Below are 24,900 nucleotides of genomic sequence, written 5' to 3'. Positions count from 1 at the left end.
GGAACCTGAACAGGACCCTCGCGCGGACATGTGCTGCTTTCCTGCGCGCTCCTGGAGGCTCGGTACGGCCGTGGGTTTCCTGCCACAGTAGATCCAGCCCTGGGAAACGGCGCGTCTTATTCGTCTCTGTGTGGTTACTAACCTTCCCCTATCCCTCCCCTTCCCTGCTTTCACTCTCTCTCTCGCACACGTACTGTCTCTTTGCCTCTTGAGCACACGCGCACACCCCTAGAGCCTCGGAAGCAACTCTCCTCTCTGCTAGCATGGGCCCCCTGGCATCATGAACGTTATTCTGTCTTCCTGGCTGGAATTCAGACTGTCCGTCTGTAGGTGTCTTGTGCCTTGACCATGCACCTGAGAATAGACCCCAGCATTTGCCCGGGACGCCGCCCTGCCTGGACCCTGTGGATGTGCTCCCTCTTTTGGGGATGTATCGTCAGCTCTGTGTGGAGTTCCTCTAACGTGGCTTCTTCTGCCTCCTCTTCCTCGTCTGTTTCTCAGGCTCAGTATGAGCATCACTTCCACGGCAGCAAGCACCACTCTGTGCCTATCTCTATCTACCGCTCCCCTGTCTCCCTCCGAGGAGGACACGGTGGGTTTCTGCTCTTGTTTTTTTCTAACCTTTTTGCAGAGCAACTAGAGTAGCAGAGGGGGAACGGGGACGATGGCTGTGGCTCCGTGGGAGGGGAGGTCCTTTCCAGCCCCTCATATTTCTCCCTATTAACCCTCCACTCCTCCCCTGCCCCCTCCCTGAGCAGAGCCTAGGGCTGAGGACGCGCCTCTTTCAGAGCCAACTTCCCGGCCGGTGCGGTCCAGAAGGACGGAGGGTGGGGGCCGGCGGGGCTGGGGCGGGTTCTGGTCGTTCCGTGCCAGGCGGCAGCGCCGAACATCGGGCTGGCGGAGGGGCATCCGCTCCTATGCCCCTGGGCTTCTCCGACGGGGAATCACTACTTCCCTGACTCGTAGCGACTGACATGGTCCTTGCAGCAGCGCATCTTCCCTGCCGGCCACCCTCGTCTTCACGGGCTCCTCGCAGTGGGAGGGCCGGCCGGGGGCTGGGGGCTTGCCGTCGCCGCTGCTCTGCTCTGCCTGCTCGCTCGCAGCCTTTCTGTTCACCAGTAGCTCGGTGCGTGCAAAGGAAAAGGCGAGGTCTCCTTACCCCTGCTCCTGGCTTCCTTGGTGCTTGGTAGTGTCTTCCCGGGAAACTCTGGAGCAGGAAATAACAAGGAATGGGTTTTCACTCTGGCAGCAAGGGAGAAGAGTAAGACGGTGTCTGAGGGATGCCAAGGGGGAGTGAGAGTGGGACCGGGCAGCATCCTACCCCTGAAATGCTGAGCAATGTTCAACAGCTGGACCAGCACAGCTTCTTGCCTAGCTCTCCTGAGTCTGCCCATCTTGAGAGGAGTTGGTCCAGGCATGGCTGACATGGGGGCTCTCCCTTATCTCCACCTTCTCTGTGTTCCTTAGCTTCTGCTTTCAGCCACATCAGCTGGGAGAGGCAGCCAGGCCAAGGGATGTCCCTTTCCCTGCAGGACTGCAGGTCAGGGTCAGGTCTGGCCTTCCATCATAGGAGCATTCAGCTGCAGAATCACATCAGTGCAGGACCAGAAGAGCCAATGTCAGAAATGAGGCATAGGAACACTTGGAAGGAGAGGGAGAGGGAGAGGAGAGCCCTGGGACAGTTGGTTGAAATGCCGCATGACATGGCTGCAGCAGGCGCTATGAGGATGTGCTGGCAGGGCTGCCTCAGGGCTACAGGGATACTGAAACCTGGAGTGTCACAGATAAGTGCTCAGATGACCAGCAGAGCAGTCTGAAGAGTTCAAATGGCACAGCAATGATTGGACCTCCAATTAAGTCTATAGGTACGTGGGCAGAGTTGTAGAAAGAGCTCAGTATTGCAGGTCTGAGCTGGGGTGCATTGGAGAGGGAAAGGGCTCAGGAACAAAGCCAGGAGGTGGATGCTGCAGGTCACAACTGAGCACCAGCAGAGCAGGACTGCGCTAGCAGGAGGTGCTTTGGCAGAGGGCATTGGAAGAGGGTGAAAGGGAGCTATGCAAGGCAGGTTGTTGATACTCTGGCAATGCAGAAGGGCACTGCAGAATAGCAGAGGCAAGGACTGAGGACTGAAATGGGCAGTGGGTGAAATGGGTTGAGCTGGAGGTGCGCAGCCAGTTCTGCAGACACAAGTGACACTATCTTTTCAGCCCATCAATCTCCCACTTCTACCCCAAAGTTCACAGCCACCCTAAAATGCAAGAGAAACATTCAGGACCCACATGGGAAGGGAACCAATGCTATGCCAGACATCAAGACCATCTGTTAAGCATAACCCATGTGAAACTCAGTTATGGGTTATTAATCACTAGCAGCAGGAGCACTGTTATTTGCAACTATACTTGAGGACCATGTGAGAGAGTCCCTGTTGTGCTAAAGTGAGAAATATGAGGGATCAACCAGTCCCTGCCCCAAAGGGTTTCTAACAGCACAGCTTCTGTAGCTGAGTGCTCCTGTGATGGAAGGGATATAGCAAAGTCCGGCTTCTGGTCACTAGTGAGGAAAGGACTGAAGGATGTTGCAAAATGTGATAGTGGTTGGCTTTGATGTAAAAGGCATGCAGTAGTCTGTGGGAGACTCCACAGTCTGTTTCCTGGTCAAGAAATGATAGTTCTTTTCTCCTTGATGACTTTTCCACCTGCCCTCAAATCTAGCAAAGCCTCATTTAAGAGCCATGAGCAAAAGCTGTTATCAACTTCAGTGAGAAACTGTAATTTTTTTTTCGGTGTCCTCATTGCAGAAAAGTATCAAGGAAAATAGAGAACTCAGGAAGCTTGGACTGGTACATAAGTCAGTCTGAGTTGTGGTGGTTTTTTTTTCTCCTTTCCTTTCCTAATCATGCCATGTAGCATAGCTGGCATGAAAACCCCCTTTGGCCATGAATAAGGTGGTTGGGGGGATGGACAGAGAGAAGAGATGGAGAGGGAGGAAGAAGAGACCACAAAGACGGCTGATCTTGTAAACACATGCATGGTTTAGTTTTGTCCTTTCTTTCACTGTTGCACAACACAGGCCCTTGGAATTTGGATTTGTAGTAGTGTTGAGGAGTCAGATCCCAGGGAGGCTGTGCACTCCCTGTGTTTCCTGGGATTTTGATTATTTGTTTTTGCTAGAGGGAAATAAAAAATTCATTCTGACTCTTGCCTTACTTGGTGGCTACATTATAATACTGGTTTCAAAAGGAATCAGATCAGGATCGTGGCCACCCTGCTGCGTTGTCTTCCAGCCCTGCAGTCCTGACTACTGGGAGACTCAGTCTTATATTTAAACATATTTTCCTTTTTTCTTCCACATCCCGGTGGATTTCAATCTGTTTGAAGAAGGAAATTAGTATCTAGCACAGAGGAAAAGTAAATGTCTCACAATCAGTGAGCACTTGTTTGGAGTCTGTATTTAGTGCTCCTTTAAAATCAGTGGAAAACCTTCTTTTGGCTTTCCTTGAATGGGACCAAGCCCAGATTTGACAGGCATTACAGTGCTGATATTATGAGAGTTAATTCTGAAATGACCAAGCTGGTATTTTCCAGTAGTTGAGCTGCAACCTGCAAATGTAAAACTTGGCACAACGCATGTACCTCAAGGAGAAAGTCTTTCTAACAGGTTTACCTCCCTGTCAGCAGACGAGTGAGCATGTCCAGGCAGGGGACTTCAGCAAGTCAGAACAAATCTTTTTTCCAGGCGAGCCCCTTCCTAGATTGGCAGAATCTTTATCTCTGAATAAGAGAAAGGGAAAGCCATGATTCCTGTTTGTTTCACTAGGGGCATGTGGGACAGAGGAGGGAACAAAGTTGGTGTGTGTTTCTTGAAAGTCCATATGTGCTGAATCCTCCTGCCTCCCCTCAGCTATTTAGTACCCTACTGGGTCAGATGCTTTACCAGTGCCTGGAGCAGTGACTTCACAGCCCCTCTTTCCACATCCTTATTGCCTCAGCTGATGAATAATGCATGCTTCTAGTTGACAGATGAAATGAAGAGATTTGTGCATGTTTTGTCTTATTGATGAATTAATTAATTTAGTTTCTCTTTTTCTCCTCCAGCTGTTTTTTCTCTGTCCCTCCTTAATGGATGGGGAGCAGGGATGCACAGAGGCGACATGTGATGCCTTGTGCAGATTGCCCCTGCCTGCAGAGTACTGTTGTGCAGAGGCAGCTCTGGGAACAATGGTGGGCACAGGGTGGTTTCTCTTGGTTTTCACTTCAGAGGGCCTAGGCTTGCTGAGGCTGTTGCACAGGTCACAGCAAAAATTGAAGGTCTATCATAAAGACTGGCAGTGAGCAGTCACCAGATCTCATAGGTGTAACTTTCAGGCCTCAGTCAATTCTGTCATTTATGTGAAACATTTCTTTCTCTTATATCTTTTTTAAAATCATCAAATAAGAATGAATGCTTGGACAAATCAAGAAAACGTTTCCATAAATAGGCAGGTATTCTGTGTCAAAGATTGCCATGCACAGCTTCAACAGTGTACCCTCTTTATAATACATATGTTCTCCAGTGTGACCTGTTTCTCATCTCAAGATTGTGTGTTCTTGCAATCCTGCCTTTTCTTTAAAATAGAAAACTAGTTTCCCATCCTTAGCACTGCCCATTCACCTGTATAAAGTAGGACCTTCCGTCATCAGATTACTTCGAGCAAAAGTTGGTAGCTTTAACAAAAGGGAAAAAAGTCGCTCTACACAGAGCAGTCAGTGATCCAGTAAAATGAACTTATTCAGAGCTGAAATTAAGGTTGCAATTAAGTTCTGCAAAGGTAAAAAGCTAGAGGTCTTTCTACTTTCTGTTCCTTGCCTCTATTCTCCTATCAACACTGAAGCCTAATTTTTTGGCAAACAGTAGTGCCTGAATGTTTATGTTCTCTTCCTCAGAGACATTAATGATTAATTATTTTTAAAGAAAACAAAATCTGCTTAAATCTCTCAAGCTGGCTATCTAGAAATCTAAGCATCCAAACTCACAAGTCCCTTGTAATCTTAAGTCTTTGCTCTCTCTGTGCTGAGTTTGTACCTCTTCTGAGAAATCAGTTTTCAGTAGTTGAACACAGGAAAAATCTGATGTATACAAAGGCTGTTCCCTCAAAATGAGGTTGCTGTTTGACTTGTCCTCTGCATACTTCTATATGAAACAGTTTCCGATAAGGTGCTTTGAATCCTCATTCAGTGCACAGTATTAGGTGATCCCAACTTGAAATAGTTTGCATTGATCTGCAAAATTGATGTTTAAGTCTGTTCACCTGGTACTTGTTCCAAGGAGATCCCAGTGAACTTATGAGGTCTGGAACATAGGAAACTTAATGTTATTGTTGAACCCTGTCAGTCTGATTTAATATGTGTCTCTGTGCTCTTTGAAACACTGCTCAGACATGTACTGCTGAAGGTACAGTCTCTCAAGATGCGTTTAAAAAAACCTCTTTTCTGAAAGCTACTTTGCACTTGCCCAGTATCTCATAGCACATTTTGCAAAAGTGAGAATGTTAATCCTGAATCAGAATTAGATCAGGGCTTTTTTCTGCCTTATGTTTCCTTTGCAACTTAGACTGGAGAGGTTTCTTTTCTTTATCGTTTGTGCTTTTGGGTAATACAGCCCTGACTTTTCGAGCAACTGCCACATTCTGCTGCAGAGGTGACTGCATTTCAAAGACAGATGAAGGATCCTGCTGTATGCTTTGTATAGGCATTGAAGTTGTAAAGAATATTGGGTTATATGACACTAGCTATGTAGTCAGAATACTGCAGAATGAGAATGTTCCCTTTTATAGTATTTCTACATTTAAAATTGTAAGAATTTCTTAACAATGCTGGCCAGTTTTCCTTGTTGTTTTCTTTTTCCTTCTCTTTTATTGCCATGGCTTGAAAACAAATGCTTGAACAATGCCATGATAGTCACTGCATTGTTATATACTGTGCTTTTGGAAGCTCCAAATTCATTACACCACTCACACTAGAAGGAAGAAAATGTACCTAGGTCATCTGTCGTGGGAATACTGACAAGAACAGAATAGTCTCCAGCTGGTGGTGGGGGAGTTCCATGGTTTGTCATACAGAAGGTAACTGAATAAAGAGCTGGAGCTTCTAAGTGCAAAGAACATACCTTTTGTCTGGGAAGTACAAAAGATGACCATCCTTCTGTTTTTTCCTTTCCCACATGCAAAGACTGACTCTCTGTGTAAATGCTCGGGATAAGAGTCCTGTGCTGCTTGGCTGACTTTGTGGGGGTTTTTTTGTGTTTTGTGTTTTTGGGGGTTTTTTTGGGCATTTATTGTCCTAGTGGGCTTTAACTGTGAAAGGTCACTTGCACTGGCAAAAAATGCTGCTTTTCATGTCTTCTGTGTAACTTCTGCAAACAAGATGACATGTGGTTGACCAGTGGCTCTGATAAGTTGTATGACCTTGACAAGACATTGCTTTCTGACTTATTTTCTTCATCTGTGAAATGAAAAGAAAACCATTTTTTCACCTAGATGAGGTGAGCAGTCTTGGTGTACCTTTGTGCTTTGAGATCCCTGGCAGGAAGCCGTAGAAATGAATGAAACCCCAGTAGTCTTTTTGGGCTTTAGATGTCAGAGAACCTTAAGAGAGCAGCCTGCTTCTTTCTCTTCTTGCAGGACAAGTAAGACATTTTCAAGTTCTGAACAGAGATTCTGGTAGTGATTTCCCTTATGGCTTTAACGCCTGGACAGGCTCTAATGCTGAAGCCTGGACAGGATCTAATGGCAAATCACAACACTGGTGTTTCTGAAGGTGCAGGAGAGCATTTCAGCAGAGTACTGGCTATGCTGAAGACCAGGCAGCCACTGGAGCCAGGGACCTGCAATTCACCATGGCTCTCTCATCACTCTTGTATATTACTTCTCTTGCACTCTGTGTGTGTTGTTTTTGCACATTAAAACATAACTACGTGTATCTCTGAGTGACTTTCCCCCAAACTATGAATTTAAAGTACTTCTGACACTGTCTTTTAGAATTTGAATATAATTATATGCTTTGGGTCTAAGTTGTGGGTTTTGCTACATAAGAAACTAATGGAAATGATCTGTCTGTTCCTGTAGTTCACAGATTATATGCTTTATATCTGGGGATGTATATTTAGGCTGCTTTTCTGTATAGTGTATTAAGATGAAAATGAAGTTGGTGTGAGCTATAGTGAATGGGAAACATGAATAGTGGGCTGATAAAGGACATTACTAAATTGATTCAGTGCTAAAGTTTACTTTATCATGTCTTAGTTTTGCATCCTCCATCTTTTTGCAATCTTGATGATGGAGAACAGGAGAGTGGGAACTATTTCACAGTCTACGGAGGGCCTTGTGTCTGCAGAAGATGAAGAGACAGGGTGAATAAATCAGAAAGATGTAAAAATATTACTAAAAAATACCCTTTCCTTATGCTGTGACTACCACATCATAAAGAATGAGAAAAGGCTTTGTTTTCTAGAAGGCTCAGGAAGAGTACCACCAGTTTAGTCAACAGGCCAGGCTCTATTTAATAACTGCAGAGTGAATCCATTTCCATGTTACCCTTGGAACTCAGTTTAGAATTAGAATAAATTTACTATGTTAAGCATATCAAATTATTGGAAGATTATTGATCTACATTAAGCAGACCAAATTACTGGAAGCTGAGGGGAGGCGAAGTTTGTTTTTTTCCAAAGGTTTTATCTTTAACATCATGCTACATGACATTAACTGATTGTCTGGACATGTTTGGTGAACCCTTTCGTTCCTTACTCAACTGTTGCACTGCCCAATGACTTCTTGTCACAGCTGGATCCTTCAGTTACAGCAGCGTGCTGCTCCTGCTCCAGCTAGTTTGCTTAATAACCTCAGCCAGTGGTGACATTACAGGGATGATGTCTGAAAATATTTCCATCTAGCTGGTTCTGCAGATTTGCTGTTTGATCTACCAATGTTTCAGTGCACAAATGTCCTCCAGTGTTGGCACAGGCTTCAACCCATAGCATGAGGACATACCAAACCTGATTTCCTTGTAACCCATCTTGTCAATTAAGAGAAGCCAGTTGATGTAGTCTTTTTTTGGATTTCAGTAAAGCCTTTGATATTGTCTCTCCCAGTCTGGACAAAACATCCAGCACACAGATGGATAAACATAGTATGTGGAGGATGAGCAGTTGGCTCACGGGTCAAGCACAGAGGATAATAGTGAATGAGATAACATCACAGTAGTGACCTGTCAACATCTTCATAAATGAATTGGAGGCAGGACTGGAAGGGATACGAAGCAAGTTTGCAGATGACACAAAACAGCGAGGAGCTGTTGACTCCTTCAAAGACAGGGAGGCCCTGCAGAGAGACCTCGACAATTTAGAGGGCTGGGCATTCACCAACCATATGAAGTTCAACAAGGGAAAGTGCTGGATTCTGTACCTGGGATGGGGCAACACTGAATGTATGTACAGAGTGGGGAATGAGAGACTGGAAAGCAGTGCCATGGAAAGGGTCCTGGGGGTCCTGGTCAACAGCAAGTTGAATGTGAGTCAGCAGTGCCCTGGCAGCCAGGAGGGCCAACCATGTCCTGGGGGGCATCAGGCACAGCATTGCCAGTTGGTCGAGAGAGGGGATTGTCCCGCTCTGCTCTGCACTGTGGTGGCCTCACCTTGGATATTGTGTGTAGTTTTGGGCACTACAATATGAGAAATATATTAAGCTATTAGAGAGTATCCAGAAGAGGGCAACAAAAATGGTGAAGGGCCTCAAGGGGAAGCTGTGTGAGGAACAACTGAGGTCACTTGTTCTGTTCAGCCTGGAGAAGAGGAGACTGAGGGAAAACCTCACTGCAGTTACAACTTTCTCGTCAGGGGAAGCAGAGGGGCAGGCACTCATCTCTTCTCTGTGGTGACCAGTAACACAACTGGAGGGAATGGTCTGAAATATTGTCAGGGAAGGTTTAGGTTGGATATTAGAAAGAGATTCTTCACCTAGAGGGTGATTGGGTACTGGAAGAGGCTCCCCAGGGAGGTGGTCACAGCCCCAGGCCTGACAGAGTTCAAGAAGTGTTTGGATGATACACTTGTGCACATGGTATGACTCCTGGGGATGGTCCTGTGCAGAGCTAAGGGCTGGACTCCATGATCCTTGTGGGTCCCTTCCAACTCAGCAGATTCTTTGAATCTGTAAGTCTGTGAAAGCAGCAGAGTACGGAAATTCCCGTTAGTGTTGGGAAGGCAGTTATGGGTTGGTTAAGGGAGAGAGTACACAGTAGGTACAGTAGACCTGAAATCGTTGAAGAAATGCAAGTGTTTTTAAAGAAGAGAATTAAAAAAAAAATAAAAAAGGGCCTGATTCATTTTGATTCAGTTATTATGCTAACAGGACTATACATAGAAAATGTGGGGTCTGCCAGTATCTCCAGTTGGCTGTCTATTCTGGAGATTCTCACTGTCTGAATTAACACTTAGGAATCCCCGTGCTTATTGGATTAAACACTTCATCTTTTGTAACTTCCTTGAGTTATGGTGGTCATCTGAGAGAGCTTCACTCCAAGGACTATTGGAACTTGTAGTTCTATAGACATATTTTCTGACCTACTAGCACTGTGGGTCTTCTAGTATCTGGTGAGATGAAAGTGGAAACAGTAGGTAGAAACCTGACATTTTCCTCTACCCTTTGATCTTGATTTACTTGTTCAGTGGTAGCTTTACTTACATTCTGATTATGCTACTGATGATGATGTCCTGGGCTTTCACAGCAGAGCTTGTGATTTACTAATATTCACTGAGTGTAGTGTTTGGCAATGCTGGTGGCCTGGAAAGGACCTAGAGTAATCCTAAATTTATGTATCCTACGTCTAATAATCTGCTTTTGTAACCACCCTGTAGGATTGCAAGAGGACCCCTGCTCCCCCAGTATAATATTTTCTTTGCAGTTTAGTAATGAATGCCTAAATTATTCCAAGTTTTCCTGATCTTGCTCCCCTGTGTGCAGTCCAGCATATTTCTGTCAGTGTAAGTGTGGAAGATACTGATGGCTTTGAATGCCTTTTCAGTTTTTATTGTCTCACCATGGAGCCTACTCTCCTTCCTGTCCCCTCATGCATTCAGAGGCAGGTCATTAGAGGCAAGGAAAAGGCAAAGAAATTAATTTTCCTTGAGAAATGTATTCAGCACTTTGAGCAGGCTTGAGGAAGAGAAACAGAGCAGAGAATTCTTACTATCTTCTTTCCAAACTATTTGAAAATATTCTCTATGGAGAATCTGGAGAAAAAAGTGTCTGTGCCCTACAAAGATCCCTTCACCTGGTAACTTATTTTTCTGACAGTAGGCACTATGAACATGCCAGGATTGCAGTAGGCTGGAACAGAATAAGGTGATGTGTTTACCTGTCCTTCAGAATTGACATACATTGGCTTAGTATAAAAAGAGTATGTCTTGTAACTGAATATCACGGTGGCAAATTCTGCTCAGATGAATGCCAGTTGTGTATATCAAAGCTTATTTCATTTCAGGTAATTGTTATTCTAGACAGGTTCTACTTAACAAGCAATACACTCAGGTTACTTTTCCTTGCCCAGTAATTAGGAAAATATACCCTGGCAAAACGAGCAGCCTCCTCTGTTCGACTAATTAATACTTGATAGGTGTTTTAAAAATGGTCAAACCCCCAGCCTTTTGTGCATTCCTTGGTGTGAAATTTTGCCACTGATGTCATTGAAGCTGTAATCCATTTTTCAGTGGGCAATGCTGAAGAGGTTTTTCTTCAGCAGGACTGTGGGACAGAGCTAAGGACAAGAATCCCCATTCTGCCTAGATCTGCTAAACCATGACATAATGGATGGTGATCTTACACTGCCAGATGATTCAGTTTCTCTTTTGCTGTAGTGCAGAAATAGGATGAGATTTTAAAATCTTGTCAGATCCTGACCTAACACATATGAAAGGAAAAGAACTATATTGTTACTGTTCTTTCACAACACCCTGGAAGTTCTTTTTAAACTTCAGCCAGAATATTTAGGATATTCAGTCCTTGCAATTTAGGGAAAATCATAGTGCTGTGGCTCCTGCTACTCTCTTTGAATGAAGTCCTGAGAATTCATCCCTGTAATGTCCTCAGAAGGACTGGTGCCTTTTTAGGCACCAGCTGCAAAGAAATACTGATCCTTGTCCCAAGAATACATTGTCAGAAACATGGGTAATGCCTGGCTGTGTGGCTAAATACAGTGTTTTATTTCAGTCATTTGTCCCTGAGACCAAGTTTCTACTGCTGGTGACTGTTTCATTTACTGCTTCAAGGATCACTATGGACAAGCATTTCTCTTTGCTGTTTTGAGAACTCGGGGTGGGGGGGTAGGGGTGGGGTGGGGAGGGATGGGGGATTTTTTAGACCAGAGACTGAAAGAGCTGATCATGTCACCCCAACCTCTACTTTCAGTGTCCCTTTTTGCTGTCTTCTGCTCCTGTCACAAGTTAGATCTTTTCTGAAACTCTTCAATCAATTAATTTAACAAAAATTGTGAACAAAATTATCAAGATGATTTCAGTGAGCAAGAGAAAGAAGACGGGAGGGAGAGAAGAGGAGAAAGATGGAAATTAGTCTGATGTATAAATTCATTCCCATTCTTTCTTTCTCTTTGATCAGAAGCAAAGGAGGGAAGGATTATTAGAAGAACCATTAAAGGGCCAAGTAGTTCTTAAGAAAAGACACAGGCAATTTGAAGCTAGAGGAAAAAATATACTAAATAAAAAAGAGAGGAAGGAGCAGTACCAGAGCTTAGCAATAGGGCTGCCCTGTTGGCTCCACTTCATCTGGGTGGGGGAATTTCAAGGTGCTCTGCAGAAGACTGTAGATCTGCATCTTGTCCACCAGAGCCTCATGTTGCTGATGTCCAATTTATAGTGGTCTTTTAGCCACACTTTTGACCTCGGACCTAGACTTCAAAGTATTCCATACATTTTTATAAGTCCAGTTACTGTGGTGATTGAAACACCCCTTTAGCTTCTTTTTTTTTTTTTAATACCATGGCCTGTGTTCTTGGAAAACATTAATACGTTTAGCTTATTACCTTATTGGTCTAAAGACTCAAGGCACTTTTTCGATGGAGGGAGAAGGGATAGATTCTGATGCTGCTCGGCATGGGGAGAGCTATGCAATGCTAGATTTGTGTTACTAAGAAGGTCACTAGGACAGGCCTAGGTAAAGGCTGGGCTGTATGTCAGCCTGCAGTGGTGCCTCGGGGTGTGTGCTTGCCCTGTCTGTGCTCCCCTGTTACACAACAGGAGACTAAGAGGAGCAGTTTGTTCAAATGCAGTGTCTGAATTGTGGGCATTTTTGTTGAGGCACCCCTGCATGTGTATATAGGGATATGTGAGTATTTCTCCTCAGGGAAACTTGCTTCTCTTCAGAAGCAATATCTGGTTTCTACATTTCTGCTGAGGTTTAGGATTATGCTTAATGCATGTCCATAGGGAAGCTGAGTTCAGATTCAGGAAAGGGCTAGGGGCTCTGTGTGAAGACTCTTTCCCTCTAAATACTGTGTAAAAACAAAGCTGTCATATCTGCAGGAGCTCTTTGTTTCCTTTTTTATCCCATTTCACTGCCTGAGTGACCATTCTACAGCAACCTTTTTCTATAACCTTTCTGGGTTCCTGAATTCAAGGGCACCTTCTAGAGAGGATTATTCAGTCTCTGGCCTTCATGTAGCTGAACTTAACCATGTTTACAGAAGTCTTAGTTAGTCAAGAAGTTTCAAATATCACAACAAAGCCTCTCATGTGTTGTGATAATGCAATGTCACCATTTTATGGTGCAGTGCTAATGATTTAGAATTATTTATAAAATAGTTATAAATAAAATAAATATTAAAATTATTTAATTAATTACATGATTCTCAAAAAAACTGCAAATGAAATGAGTGAATTTCTAAAAGACAAGATTTCTGTTAAATATTAATATTATTTAATTAATTACATGATTCTCAAACAAAAAAACTGAAAAATGAAATGAGTGAATCTTGTAAAAGACAAGATTTCTGTTATCTTTGCTGTTTTGCATCACTGTTAATTTGCATGTCTTTGCGTGAATCACAGAAAAACAGTCCAATTATTCCAAAAGAATTTGTGGAAATGTTTTAGGATCCTGCAATGCAAACCTAGGCTTTATAAATTCATGGACAAGACTGTACTATTGGAAAATCATTTGGAGTCTTATAGTCTACAGTCTTGTAGGCTACAGTCTTACAATAGCAAAGATTCAGGAACTAAAAAAGATTTTTGGTTCAAATTACAGTTGAGTCATGGACTCTCTTAGTATCTCTGAGCACAAGACTTGGAAAATGTGTGAGTGAATATAGAAATTCACTGATAAAGAAATTTTGTGTTCAGGTAAACAGAGGACTAAACTGTCCCAGAATGCTGAACTGCAGATAAACTCACAGTACAATCAATGATATGTCAGCACCAATTTTAGTTAGATGTTGATACACAATTTGAAGAGACATATCCAACCTGAAGGAAGAAATTAATCACAGAAGATTATAAGAATTTCCATACACACTGATCCATCTGGTCTCTTAACTGTGGCTAGTGCCAGATGCTACAGATGGACACAAATAACCTCTTTGATATGTATAATTGTATATCCCAAGGGAGGGTTGTATTTTTTTCCCTTGACCTCACAAATGATCACCTTGTGCTGTAAAGAACTGAGAAGGAGACTTATTGCAGTTTTATCCTGGTTATACTAATTTCATTTGCCATTCCTTATTAGTAAGTTTGTTTCTTAAACTAACTTTTTGCCTAGCTATTTTTACATTGCTATCTCAAAGCATTTTATGCAGCTTTTTAGAGCCTCACAGCACTGATAGAGGGCAAGCAACCAGTTTTTGTATTTCTTATTCTAAGATGAGAAAATAGGACACAGAGAGGGAAAGCAGTTTGCTGAGTCAGAAACTGTTGCCACTTTTAAACAGCCTGAGTTGTGTTGAAGTCCCTGCATTTACTGCTTTCTGTCATTTCACTCCAGGTTATCAGGGTGCCTAATTGGAGGCACCTAACAGGCTTTGGAGGTTAATAGAATTTAGGTTATCTGCATGTGGCTGTGCACAAAGTCAAACCTGACAGTACAGCCTGGCACTGGTGGCATCTGTTCCAGTGCACTTTTCATATTGCTCCTGCTTGGTGGCATGGCTGTGTCTCTATCTAGGATTTCTTTGCTGAAATACGTACACAGGGAAAAGAGGCATATGCATAGCTGGTTTGACACTGCTGTGGAGCATTGACCATCATGATTAATCCATTCATGTACTCTGAGTTTAATATGTCTCAAATATTTTTTTTCTCAAAAATGTGCAGTTTGTGGGTAGATTGTTGGTACAGTGCAAGTGCATTGGATCTTTCTGAAATACATGGCTCACTGCACATGCATTATAGCATTGACCTGTGGATAAGCACTGGAAAACTGGATTTCCAGAAATGCCAGACACATGTACGCAACCCTCCAGCTTCCTGAATTTCCAGATAGAAAAATAAGATGTAATTGGGGAAATATGTGCAAATGGCAGTCATACATCTTTTTCTTCCTATTACCAACCCACATCACAGACTTCTGAGGAGTGGTGTGTGTGTATGTGTGTGAGAGAGAGACTATGCATTGCTTTACAGAAAAACTAGTTTTGTTTGCATTGTGTCTAGTAATAACAGCCTTAGTCATGTTAAGTGCTGCCAGAAATGTTTTTTGTTCTGCCTCCAAACTGTGTAGACATTAAGCCTGTTATGTCCGGTATCAAACAGCAGCTGCCATGCACTCACAGTGTTTCAGTTACAGTACATGGTGCATAGAAGTAAGTCCTTTCTACTCAAGTGTTTTCATCTAAACTAATGTAAGCCTCCCAGAGAGCAGGTTTCAGGTAAGGACATCCCACAGGGAACGCGGCAGAGTAGTCTAAGGAAGGAATATGGAAACAACAATTTGTGGGTATGAGTCATGGTTTGAGCCTGCCTTCTGCTGTCACTGTAGACAAAACAGATCTTCACCTCTGCAGGCTCTAAATTCCCAGGTGGTAATGGGGAGTTGAAATCCTTGGGCTATCTCTTAGTCTTGGGAGACGTAACCAGCCTGATCTTACTCCTGCCATGGCAAACCAGAAGACATTTGGCAACAAGAAGAGTTTGTTGTGCTGGCACTATGCTCTCAGCTGGCTACAGGTCATGTCAGTTCCCTTGTTGATATAGTCTGTACCTGCATACCTAAAGAAGTAGCTCTGAGCTGAAGATCCCAGTTTCAGCCTCAGCTGTACATTGTTCCAGCTTCAGACGAGAATTTTTATTGCTGCCTTGTATTTGCCTAGAAGTTGTCAGATCAGCAGCAGAAAAGGGATGCTGGAGAATTTATGGCCTGAGCAGAAAGGACTTCCTTTTGTTGTTGTAACTTACGATGTGAGTAGAGTAGGATACAGAAAATGAAGAGCTGTTCTATCTATTTTATTCCAGATTTCTTTTTTTCCCATCTATTGTAAGGACAAAACCCCAAAATCTTGAAAATGTTGAGCTGGCTATTCCAAGGAATTCAGAGAGGACCAGTGCAAGTGTCTTCTTTGAACAGCTATTGCCCAGGGGAAATAGATCATATCTTTTTGTGGAACATCCAAGCACCTGATGCAAAATAACAGGAATAAACCCCTTTCTCTGTGCACAGATACACTCATTGTATAGACTTGCTTATCACCTAACACCATATGCAGAAATTTAAAGAGAATACCATTCAACCTCTATAGGAAAACTAGTATCATTAAAAGATATTCTCTCAAAAGTCATTCCTTCCCTACCATACCTGTAGCCATTAGGCTACTTCTGCAACAACCTTGCCAAATTCATCACCAGAAACAAAATGCATTTGCTTAAACCGAGCCACAGAAAGGCTAGTTTCTGCAGTTACCATAGTAAAGCATCAGTCACAAAGACCATCTGAAGCCCTGGATTTAACACGGTTAAGGTCCAACATATGAAACAGTGTTGCAAAAGTCCTATGGTATTTACCAAAGTCCTCATGGAAGCAAAGCTGGTGAGACAAGAATGGTGAACTCACAGAGACACTCAGTAAATAGAAACATCCAGTTAACAAGGAGAGAACATTTTTCACAAATAACCACTCTAACCTATCAGCCCTGATCCTCAAGGGGGTCCTTCAAAACAGTTTCAAAGGAAGATCTTAGAAACTAAAATTTGTAACTGCTAGACTCTAAAAATCAAGGGCTCAGGATAGCAATATTGATTTATTATATGTTGCATTTATTCGTACATCCTGCTGCCTTTGAACTATTCCTATCCTATTGGCAATTATTAGTTCTCCCTGTCCCACTGAGGGACAGAGCCTATTACTATTGCTAGTACCACTCCCTGTGGATCTACAGGGAGCAGTAACCCTTTCCTCAAATTGACTAATTTATTAGATAACAGTCTTAAATTCAGAGCTATTACTCTAAACCTGCATGTAGTTTTGAAAGTTGCTGCTATACTTTTAGATCTGAATAGGGTTTATGTTCTTTATGCTTTCCATTTTTTCCTTCTATACTGGTTGGTCTTCTAAAGGCAAATCTTGCTTGTTTATATCCTGTAATCATTGTGGGTATAACGATATCATTACAAAAGTTTCAATCTTTGACATTTGTTAACTTCCTGAAGTATTTATTTATTAAGCTTTACAAACACAACATGTTAATGAAACTTGAAACCTTATTGTTAAATGTCTAAACTAGTTTAAAACCAAATATAGAACAATCCCTATAAATAGTTTGCTTCTGATGAATTTCCCTTCAGTGGAAAATTCTCAACGAATATTAGTCATAAAAAGATTTGGACACAAATGCAAACAAAAACTCACATCTCTGCCATTAGAACCATTCTGAAAGCCCGGGTTACACAAGCATTAATCCATTTGGAAGGCTCCCAAAATAGTTGCTGTTATTTCTCCTGTACTTGATACAATGTGGCTTGAACAGCAGGAGGAATGAGAAATATTTCTGGACCTTAGCTGTAGGTAACTAGGGCTCTGGAAATGAATATTCTAAACCATGCTTCTTTCCACATTTTTAGGCTTAAAACTGAATGTTTGTTGTATTATGACTCTGTAGCTGGGATTTTAATTGCAGAGGAATTTTTAAATTGAAATGGGTGTCAGTGAGATTCTGAGAAAAAGCATTTCAAGGTGATGGAGCAGTGTCATACATCAGTTAAAAGGTCATGATACTCTTTTTACTGCCACTGTGAAATGAACCCAGTGCATACCCAGCTGTAGTTGTGGACTTGTTAAAATTTCATTGATTCTGCTGTGAAGAGATTTCATTGTGAAATTCTGCACTACTACTGCACCAAGAAATCTCAGTTGGTAACCTGCTACAGGAGCAAGACTGAAAACTCTGTCTGTATCCCTCCATTACTGTTAGGTGCCTGTCTTTGGGGTGTTTAAAGATAGATAAATTTCAAAGCAAACAAGCCACTATTTAGGCAATACATTGTTTAGGATAAACAATCTGGTATTTTAATGCCATACATTACAATACTTTGTTCAGGCACATATAATGCAGTAACATTTGCATAAATGAGTACCCTTGCATGTCTCTACACATTATGGATCTGCATACCTAAACTAGATGCTTTGACATTTGTTTCTCAGTGGCAGTTATCAAATGGAATATATTATTTTGATGAGATCACAGATGTTTGGGACAACATTTAGTCTTCATTTTGCTAGATTTTCTATGTCCTTCTTAGCAAACTGTTTCTTGATAACATCACTGATACATAGCTGTGTTTGTGAATCCAGAGGAGAGCAGAGAATTTGTTTCTATATCTTACACGTTCTGGTTTTATAATTATAGTCAATACTGCAGTTTCCTTCTCTGTGTAAAAACTGTGATAGTGACCCAGCTTTGTAAAGCATTTTGAGATGTGTAGTTGCTTTCAACTGTGTAAAAATTGAGTATTATTGTTAAGTGCACACATAAAAAAATATGTATGTGTGCATATGCACACTGCACTTAGAGAGGAATCTTGATTTTAATCTTAATTTACCAGTTCTAAAATAATGTATACCAGAACCTTAATCCTTTGTAGTTATTGGACTAGGTATTTGGGGATATTTTTAGAGGGCATATTCGTTAACATTATGATCTTATCCAGTTCTTCATTTAATCTATATTGAGCTGCCTAGGTGTTATTCATATTCCCCTACTACCAGCAAGTCAAGGTCTTGGGGAAACAGGCTTGATGTATTCTGTTTATCCCTGATAGTTCATCATTTAAGATAAGCCAGGGTTGTCTGCAGACTGCAATCTCATCAGGCAGGCTCAGATAGCATCTCACTTGACTTTTTTGCTTATTCCATTAGCACTACTGTCCTGGAGATTTGGGATGCTCAGCTTTACCATGCTGGCAAGAGCAAATGATTTACTGGGGATTGAGATTTAGCCATCATTGGCTTCATGTAACATGACAAACCTTTCAGTTGTTCCACTGAACCTCTGTAAGTCTATGCTCCTAGAGAGCATTTAAACAAGAGGGAGAGCTGAGCACCATTACACTTTAAAAAGATTATAATTCATGTCTTGAAAAAGGATTTACTTTTCTCCTTTTCTGTTATTGATTTCACATGCAGCTACTCACTAGCACTGGTATTTTAGAGGTAAAAGGCAAGTAGGATCCCTAATTCCTATACTTTGGACTTTCTTCTAACAGCTTAAAAAGCCCTGTAGAAACCCGATCAGGTACCACATATGTGTGCATGTAGCAGCAGTGGTTGTATGCATGTGGTCAGAACAATTTACTCTTCTGTGTCTCTTCCTGCAGAAAAGTGTGTCCCTGTAAAGCACTTCATTCAGAGTGTCCTTGAGCTGTATAGTTCATAATTTGTACATGAAATTGTGGGCAAGTGATTAGCTAGTCCTCTAGAAACACTGGTTGGTAGATTTGTAAGTAGATAGCCTGGTATTCTGTGGAAAATTCAGTCCATGTTGTGATGAAAGGGAATAAATGCCAGCCTTATTTCAGTACTTGCCTTTGCAGAGAAGAGAGGATAGTGAGAGAGTGCAGCAAGGAGTGAGTTAACTGCCTGCCTTTCTAAAGAGCTGGGCTGGAAAATGTTTTTCAACTTACTCTTTTAATATTAAGAGTTTGATGCCTTTTCTGTTTCACAGGGTTCAAAATGGATTTGGGTTTTTTTTATGTCCTAAGGGGTTTTACTACAGTTATAACCATTTTGATAACAGTTCCAATAACATTTTTGATAATAGAATTAGCATTTAAAATGTTGTAAAAATGAAAAAATGTTGAAAAGTAAAATATTGCCATTTTTGAAACTTCATTTTTCAACTTAAGAAGTCTTTAGTTTTAAAACATTAAAGCTACCGTATTATCTAAGGAAGTCTGCACCAGAACACTGACAAAGGAAGCAGAGACAGGGAGGGGAGGAGGTAGAGGATAGTCCTTCTTATCTAACTGTGATGAACCTCCTTTGCATGGGAAAAATACTTGTTCTAGAGAAGCATATCTCTCAATGATTGTCATCAGCATTTACAGGTGTGACAGGAACAAGAAGGCATTGAGCTGATTGAGTTGATATTCCTGACGTATAATATGGAGGCATTTTACTCCTTTGCCCAAGATGTCTGCTTATTAAACTTTCGCAACCCAGCAGAAATCCTCAAAAGCTGTAGACCACAGTCAACTCTGTTTGTGGAAATAATCACATCTGTGCCTGAGATTTTCTGGAGAGACCAGACCTTTGGATTACTTCTGTTGCTGAGTGACACAGGTGAGAATTCCCAAAGGTTCTCCAGTCTGGTTTGTTACTGTCTGCCTGCCTGTGCTAGAGAGAGATATGAGGCAAACACTGAGTCTAATGGACTGAATTTGGAAAGCTGCTCTCTACAGCGGAGGGCAATGCATAGGTCCTGCCTGTGGCGTATGGACTGTGCTGGGATCTCAGGAGTACGCTGCTGTACTGTTCTTCATGCTCCATGCCAGGCTGCAAACCTCAGTCCTTCACAGCATGGAAATCATCTTTTTAACTGGCTCCTGCAGTTAGGAGACAGAGTACTATACAAAAAGTTTATAAGGTACTTTCACAGACATCCAGCACTGTCTGTTTCCAAGCTGTTATATGTTTAAATATGAAAGGATTTTTCTCCTCATCTAACAGTCAGACAAAGTACCTCTTGACTGTCCTTTCCTCTAAATCCAGTTTTTGGACACTTCTGTCTCAGCAATCCTCTGGATTGAAATACTTTATGAAGGAAAGTTCTGATGTTTCCCAAGGTTAAATAATGTGTTCATGAACTAGCAGAATGTGCACAAGAAAAAGTAATAATGCATGTTACATACCACCAAATTAGACTTTAAGTTCAGATACAGCAGGAGACTACTTGGTTCTCATCCTAGGTCTGTTCTGCTGTCTCTAAGAGCAAGCTTCCAGGTTTGTACTGATACCAATAATAGCAGAATGTGGATCAATTATCTTGTAAATAAAAAGAAAATGCAGGTAGATAATTGACTTTTGGAAGAGTGTCTATTATTTTTATTTCTTCTGCTTGCTCAGGGGACTTTGTGCCTAACACAGAAGTGTGGCAGCAGAGCAATGCATGTTGTGGGAGAAAGGTGGGTGAATAGGAGGAGAAGGGTGATTGTCAGGGGCAGATGGATCCCACAGTGCCTCTCTGACTCAGCCAGGCTCTTTTTAGGCATTGTGTGTGTGTCTGTGTCTGTGTGTGTGTGTGCGCACACAGAGGTTGGGGAACTTATATATTCATTAGGCTGGAGATCCAAACAGATGAGGTGAAAGCCCCTTTCTCTTTTCCTTCTTGTTGACTCTGGTGTTAATATTTTAAGATGCACAGGATAACTTCTCAGTAGGTATCAATGTATTGACTCATTCTACTCAGTGACTGTAGCAGAGCTATGCCAGCTTATACCCAGTGGGGATCTGACCCCCTGCTCGTTTTTTTTATCTGCTTCAGGTGTCTTACAAAAAGAGAAAGAGAAAAGGTAACAGATTGCATATGATCTAATTTCTTCCCTGGTCTCTCCAGTGTGTCAGTCTTTCTGTGTCAGAATCCAAGGGAAGCTGTGACTTGGAAAAATAATACATTTGGTACATTGTGCTGCACCAAAATTCCAAGCAGTTTGTCCCTTGCCCCAAACCTTAATATTAAATCTTATTTTGTAAATCAAAAGAGGACAAGATCAAAGGCCAGTTTTTGTGTTCCTTTCAGACCTGAAGAAATATTGCATTTATGGATGAACTCACAAAGGAGCAAGAGATCTAGAGTTGTTAAACATTAATATTATACAAAATCTGTCAAATTCTATATTTAACTATGTGATGTTTCCTTATCCCTCTGGTGGAGGAACAAGAAAGTGGTTCAGCATGGTTTTGGGGAGGCTGTGCTGTACACTGGGCATTGACCAGGTAGCATGATGGGTTTTTCACTATGAATAAGAAACTTGCTGTTTCAAGGCTTACCCTTAGAAATGAAAATGAGACCTAGGAGGTAAAGGAGGACCTCTTCCCAAAACTTACTAGAGCAGGTTGTAGTTAATAATGTTGTTGTCACTATAGTAGTCTTAGTGTGTAAATGAAGCAAGATTAGTAAATCATTAATAAAACTGGTCTATAACAGACTAATTTTTTTAAACTGTAAAAGATTTTGTGTCTGATATCTTGCCTGTTTATTCCAGCTGCATCAGTTGTCCTACTAGACTACATCAGTTCCCTCTTACTGAAGGATTTGCCCTTTCATCACAGGGTATGACACTGGCTTCTGTCACAGACATGGCTTTCCATGCACCTAGATTTCATCTGGAATGGCAGTTCCGGCATTTCAGTGCTGAGCTCACTTTTCATGGGGCTAGGGGGCAGGTTGTTACTTGTGAACATATTTTTGGCATTAGACATGCAATTGGGAATCCTCATCACTCATCATCACTGACATTGTCTAGTGTTAATCCTCATTTCTGGCTATGTCCCAGCTGTGTTATTTTTATCCTGACTCTTTACGTTCTTCCTGCAAGCTTACTTGGACGCTGACATTTTCCTTGTGTCTTGGCCTGCATTGTTTCATCATGCTTTTGTGAACTGCTCATCAGCTTTCAGGATCCACAATAGAGGCAGTCACTCCTCAGGGCAAGGCAGGGAGAGCAGAATTAGACCACTAGTGAATGCTTTTGCTGCTTGTGTTAAGTAATATGGTTTGGACTCAGAGCCAGCAGTGAAGCAAGGTGGTATAACTGAACAAGCAAAGGCTTTCTAAAGATAGTGCCCTATTCACCCTGCCATTCAAGGAACAGAGCAACACTGCTCTAAGGTTGGGAATTAGTTTTCTTTTAGTTCTCCAGGTAGCCAATAAAACTGGCACACATGAAGGAAAGCTTTTAGGGAGGTGTCAAGTGTGGGAATGCAGTCTGCTAGATAATACGGTGTGCTTGGGCTTTGGGATTAGAAGATACGGCTGCCAACTTTTTAATGCAGTAGCTAAAACTCTCAGGTTTAAAAGATTAATACCATTTATTTGCTTCATTTGCTCCTGCCCCAAACCTGCACCCCAACAAAGCAGAAGTTTTCTAATCAGCATGTAGCTCCTGCTGTGCTAGCTGGCTTTATTTCATTTTTTTTTAAACACATTTTTTTCTACATTCAGAAACCTGGGAAGTTAAAAAATGAGTAAGGAAAGCTGAAGCTCAGTTAAGAGGGATTGAGACATGTTTTTATAATTGATTTAACTCTTTATTTCAAGTGCCTCTCAATTACTTTTCTGCTAGTACACCAAGGGTAGCAGTGATTTTTTTCTGCAGCAAAGCTAATGCAGTGTTTTCTTTAGGGCTGCAGAGCACAAACAAGAAATGAGAAAGAGGGTTTTTGTAAGGCTGCAGGGCTTGGAGCAGCAGAAGAGGGAAGGAAGGGGCTGTTCCTCGCCTGCCCCGGGGCAGCTCAGAGCTATAGAGTAGAGAGCAGTGGGTGGCAGGGAGGTCCTGCTTATATAGTTACCCCTGGAATGTGCTTTGTTCTACCAGAGACCAGTTTAACCCCTGTATCATCAGTATGTCCCACATGTTTTAAATGTGATAAAAAGGGGTGTTCCACAGAGTTTAACATATTTCTAAATGATGCTGGCATGTTTCTAATTTATTTTCCATATAAATGAAAAATGTTTCTCCTACATGGTATTTGAACAAGTCATGTATTTAACTGCTAAGGGAATTTAATTTGTTTTCTGCACATTCAGCTGGCAGTCCTTTAGTATGGTGTCATGGCGTGAAGATTTGTGAGACAGATCAAGCAGTGAAGTTTATTTGTGCTTCAAAATTACACATGGTTACTTGATTTTTCTGTAAATACAAGAAGTGAGTGACTTGCATTTTATTATATGATGAGTGCCTGGTTAAAATCCTAATTCCTATCTCCAGTTACAGAGTAAAAATACATGAGCGTATAAAGAGTTACAATAGTGTAGCTGTAAGCAAGTACAAATGAGATAAATTATTATTTGCAACTTCACGGCGGTTTGCATGTTTAGAGCCAGCTAAAAGTATCCTACCAAAATAGGACAGTATCATTAATTCCATTTCATTGAAAATTGAGTTTCATAAGGAAACTAAATATCATGACATTACTGAGACCTAGAGAAAAGAAGCATCTCATCAGGTGCACAAACAATTCTATTGCAGAAAAACTGGAATCCAGGAGTTTAGTGTATCCCAAGGTTACTAAACCAAGCCATATATAGGTGGTAGCAATGGCAGCATTCTCCTGTTATAGTTGCATTTATTTTTGGATTTATACCTTTAATCTCAAGTTGTGTAACGTACCACAGCACTTTGGGAACAGTATCCAACTTTAATATCCTGATGATACATTATCTCAACAACTACATCAATTGGTACTCTAGGAGTACCTTAGTAGATAGAGAAACTGTACTGTATCTCATTTCTTGACATCAAGAGCTTGGCTGACAAGATCTAGTCAATAGCAAAAAAGCAAGTACCAGATCATTTTGATGAACAAGCTCCATGTACAGAGAGGTTGAGAACTACCATTCTGTGGCCTCTATATTGTGAGCCTGAGATCAAAAAAATGGGGAACAAGTAGACAGTATACTGCTATTTGATTTGCGAGGGCCACGTGCTTGTAAGCTTGTAAGATGGTACTTCTTCCGAAAGGCAGTTAAATGCCACCCTGACACCTGATCCCATCTGATCTCAAGCTAAGCAGGGTCAGCCCCGGTTAGTACTTGGATGGGAGACGTCCTGGGAATACCAGGGGCTGTAGGTTCTAGTCCTGAGGACTTCACTGTCACCGTCCAAGCTCGCTTGGCCGTGGCAGATGAACCTTAGGAGCAAAGGGAAAGGGTAGGGCCAGTTCTGCACACGCTGTGCCTCACCTAAAAAATCCACTGTGCAGGCTCGAAGGACATACGCACATGTGTAGAGCCCTTCCCAAATCTTTGTTTGTGAAGCCTAGTCATACATACAGACATACAATCTTCCTCACTGGGGGAGTCGTGTGCCATGGCAATAAATTGATGTGGATGTCACTCCAATTGGTTTTAAGTGATTTTAGATGTGTAGTTTTCCTAGAGATTCTATCCCAGAGCATTGACCAAATCTTGTTCTAAGTAGCTTTTTCTGGGATATTTGGCATCTGTTGTCTTTCTTTATTGGGTCTAGTCTTGCCTTTTCAAATTCTTCCCCAGCTCCTCCCCTTGTTTTCCTTCTGCAGCTTCTGCATCCCTGCAGATGGCTGTACCCCACAGTAAGGGCTTTATCTAGACATACATATTTAGCTGTGTGTAGGAACTGCAAGTTACTTTTTATTTATTTACTTTGAAAGACTCCCTTAGCTCCCATCTG

The 24,900-nt window shown here is 41.9% G+C and overlaps 1 protein-coding gene across 3 annotated transcripts in view; it reads left to right on the top strand.

The window, feature by feature from the left end:
* Nucleotides 1-24,900, top strand: part of NRXN3 (neurexin 3) — a 1,004,771-nt gene that overhangs the window by 628,733 nt on the left and 351,138 nt on the right. For 2 of the 3 annotated variants that reach the window (XM_071557743.1, XM_071557741.1), the window contains exon 1: nt 188-592. The exons of the other annotated variant lie outside the window; for it this stretch is intronic. In XM_071557743.1, the coding sequence (XP_071413844.1) occupies nt 349-592 (244 nt within the window). In that variant the 5' untranslated portion in view covers nt 188-348. Of the gene's footprint in view, nt 1-187; nt 593-24,900 lie in introns of those variants that run through there. 3 annotated transcript variants of the gene reach the window in all.

This window comes from Pithys albifrons, chromosome 6 (assembly GCF_047495875.1).
Source record: "Pithys albifrons albifrons isolate INPA30051 chromosome 6, PitAlb_v1, whole genome shotgun sequence".
Classification (NCBI taxonomy): Eukaryota; Metazoa; Chordata; class Aves; order Passeriformes; family Thamnophilidae; genus Pithys; species Pithys albifrons.
The sequence above is the reverse complement of the archived record's forward strand: the minus strand, read 5'-3'. Positions and strand labels throughout refer to the sequence as shown.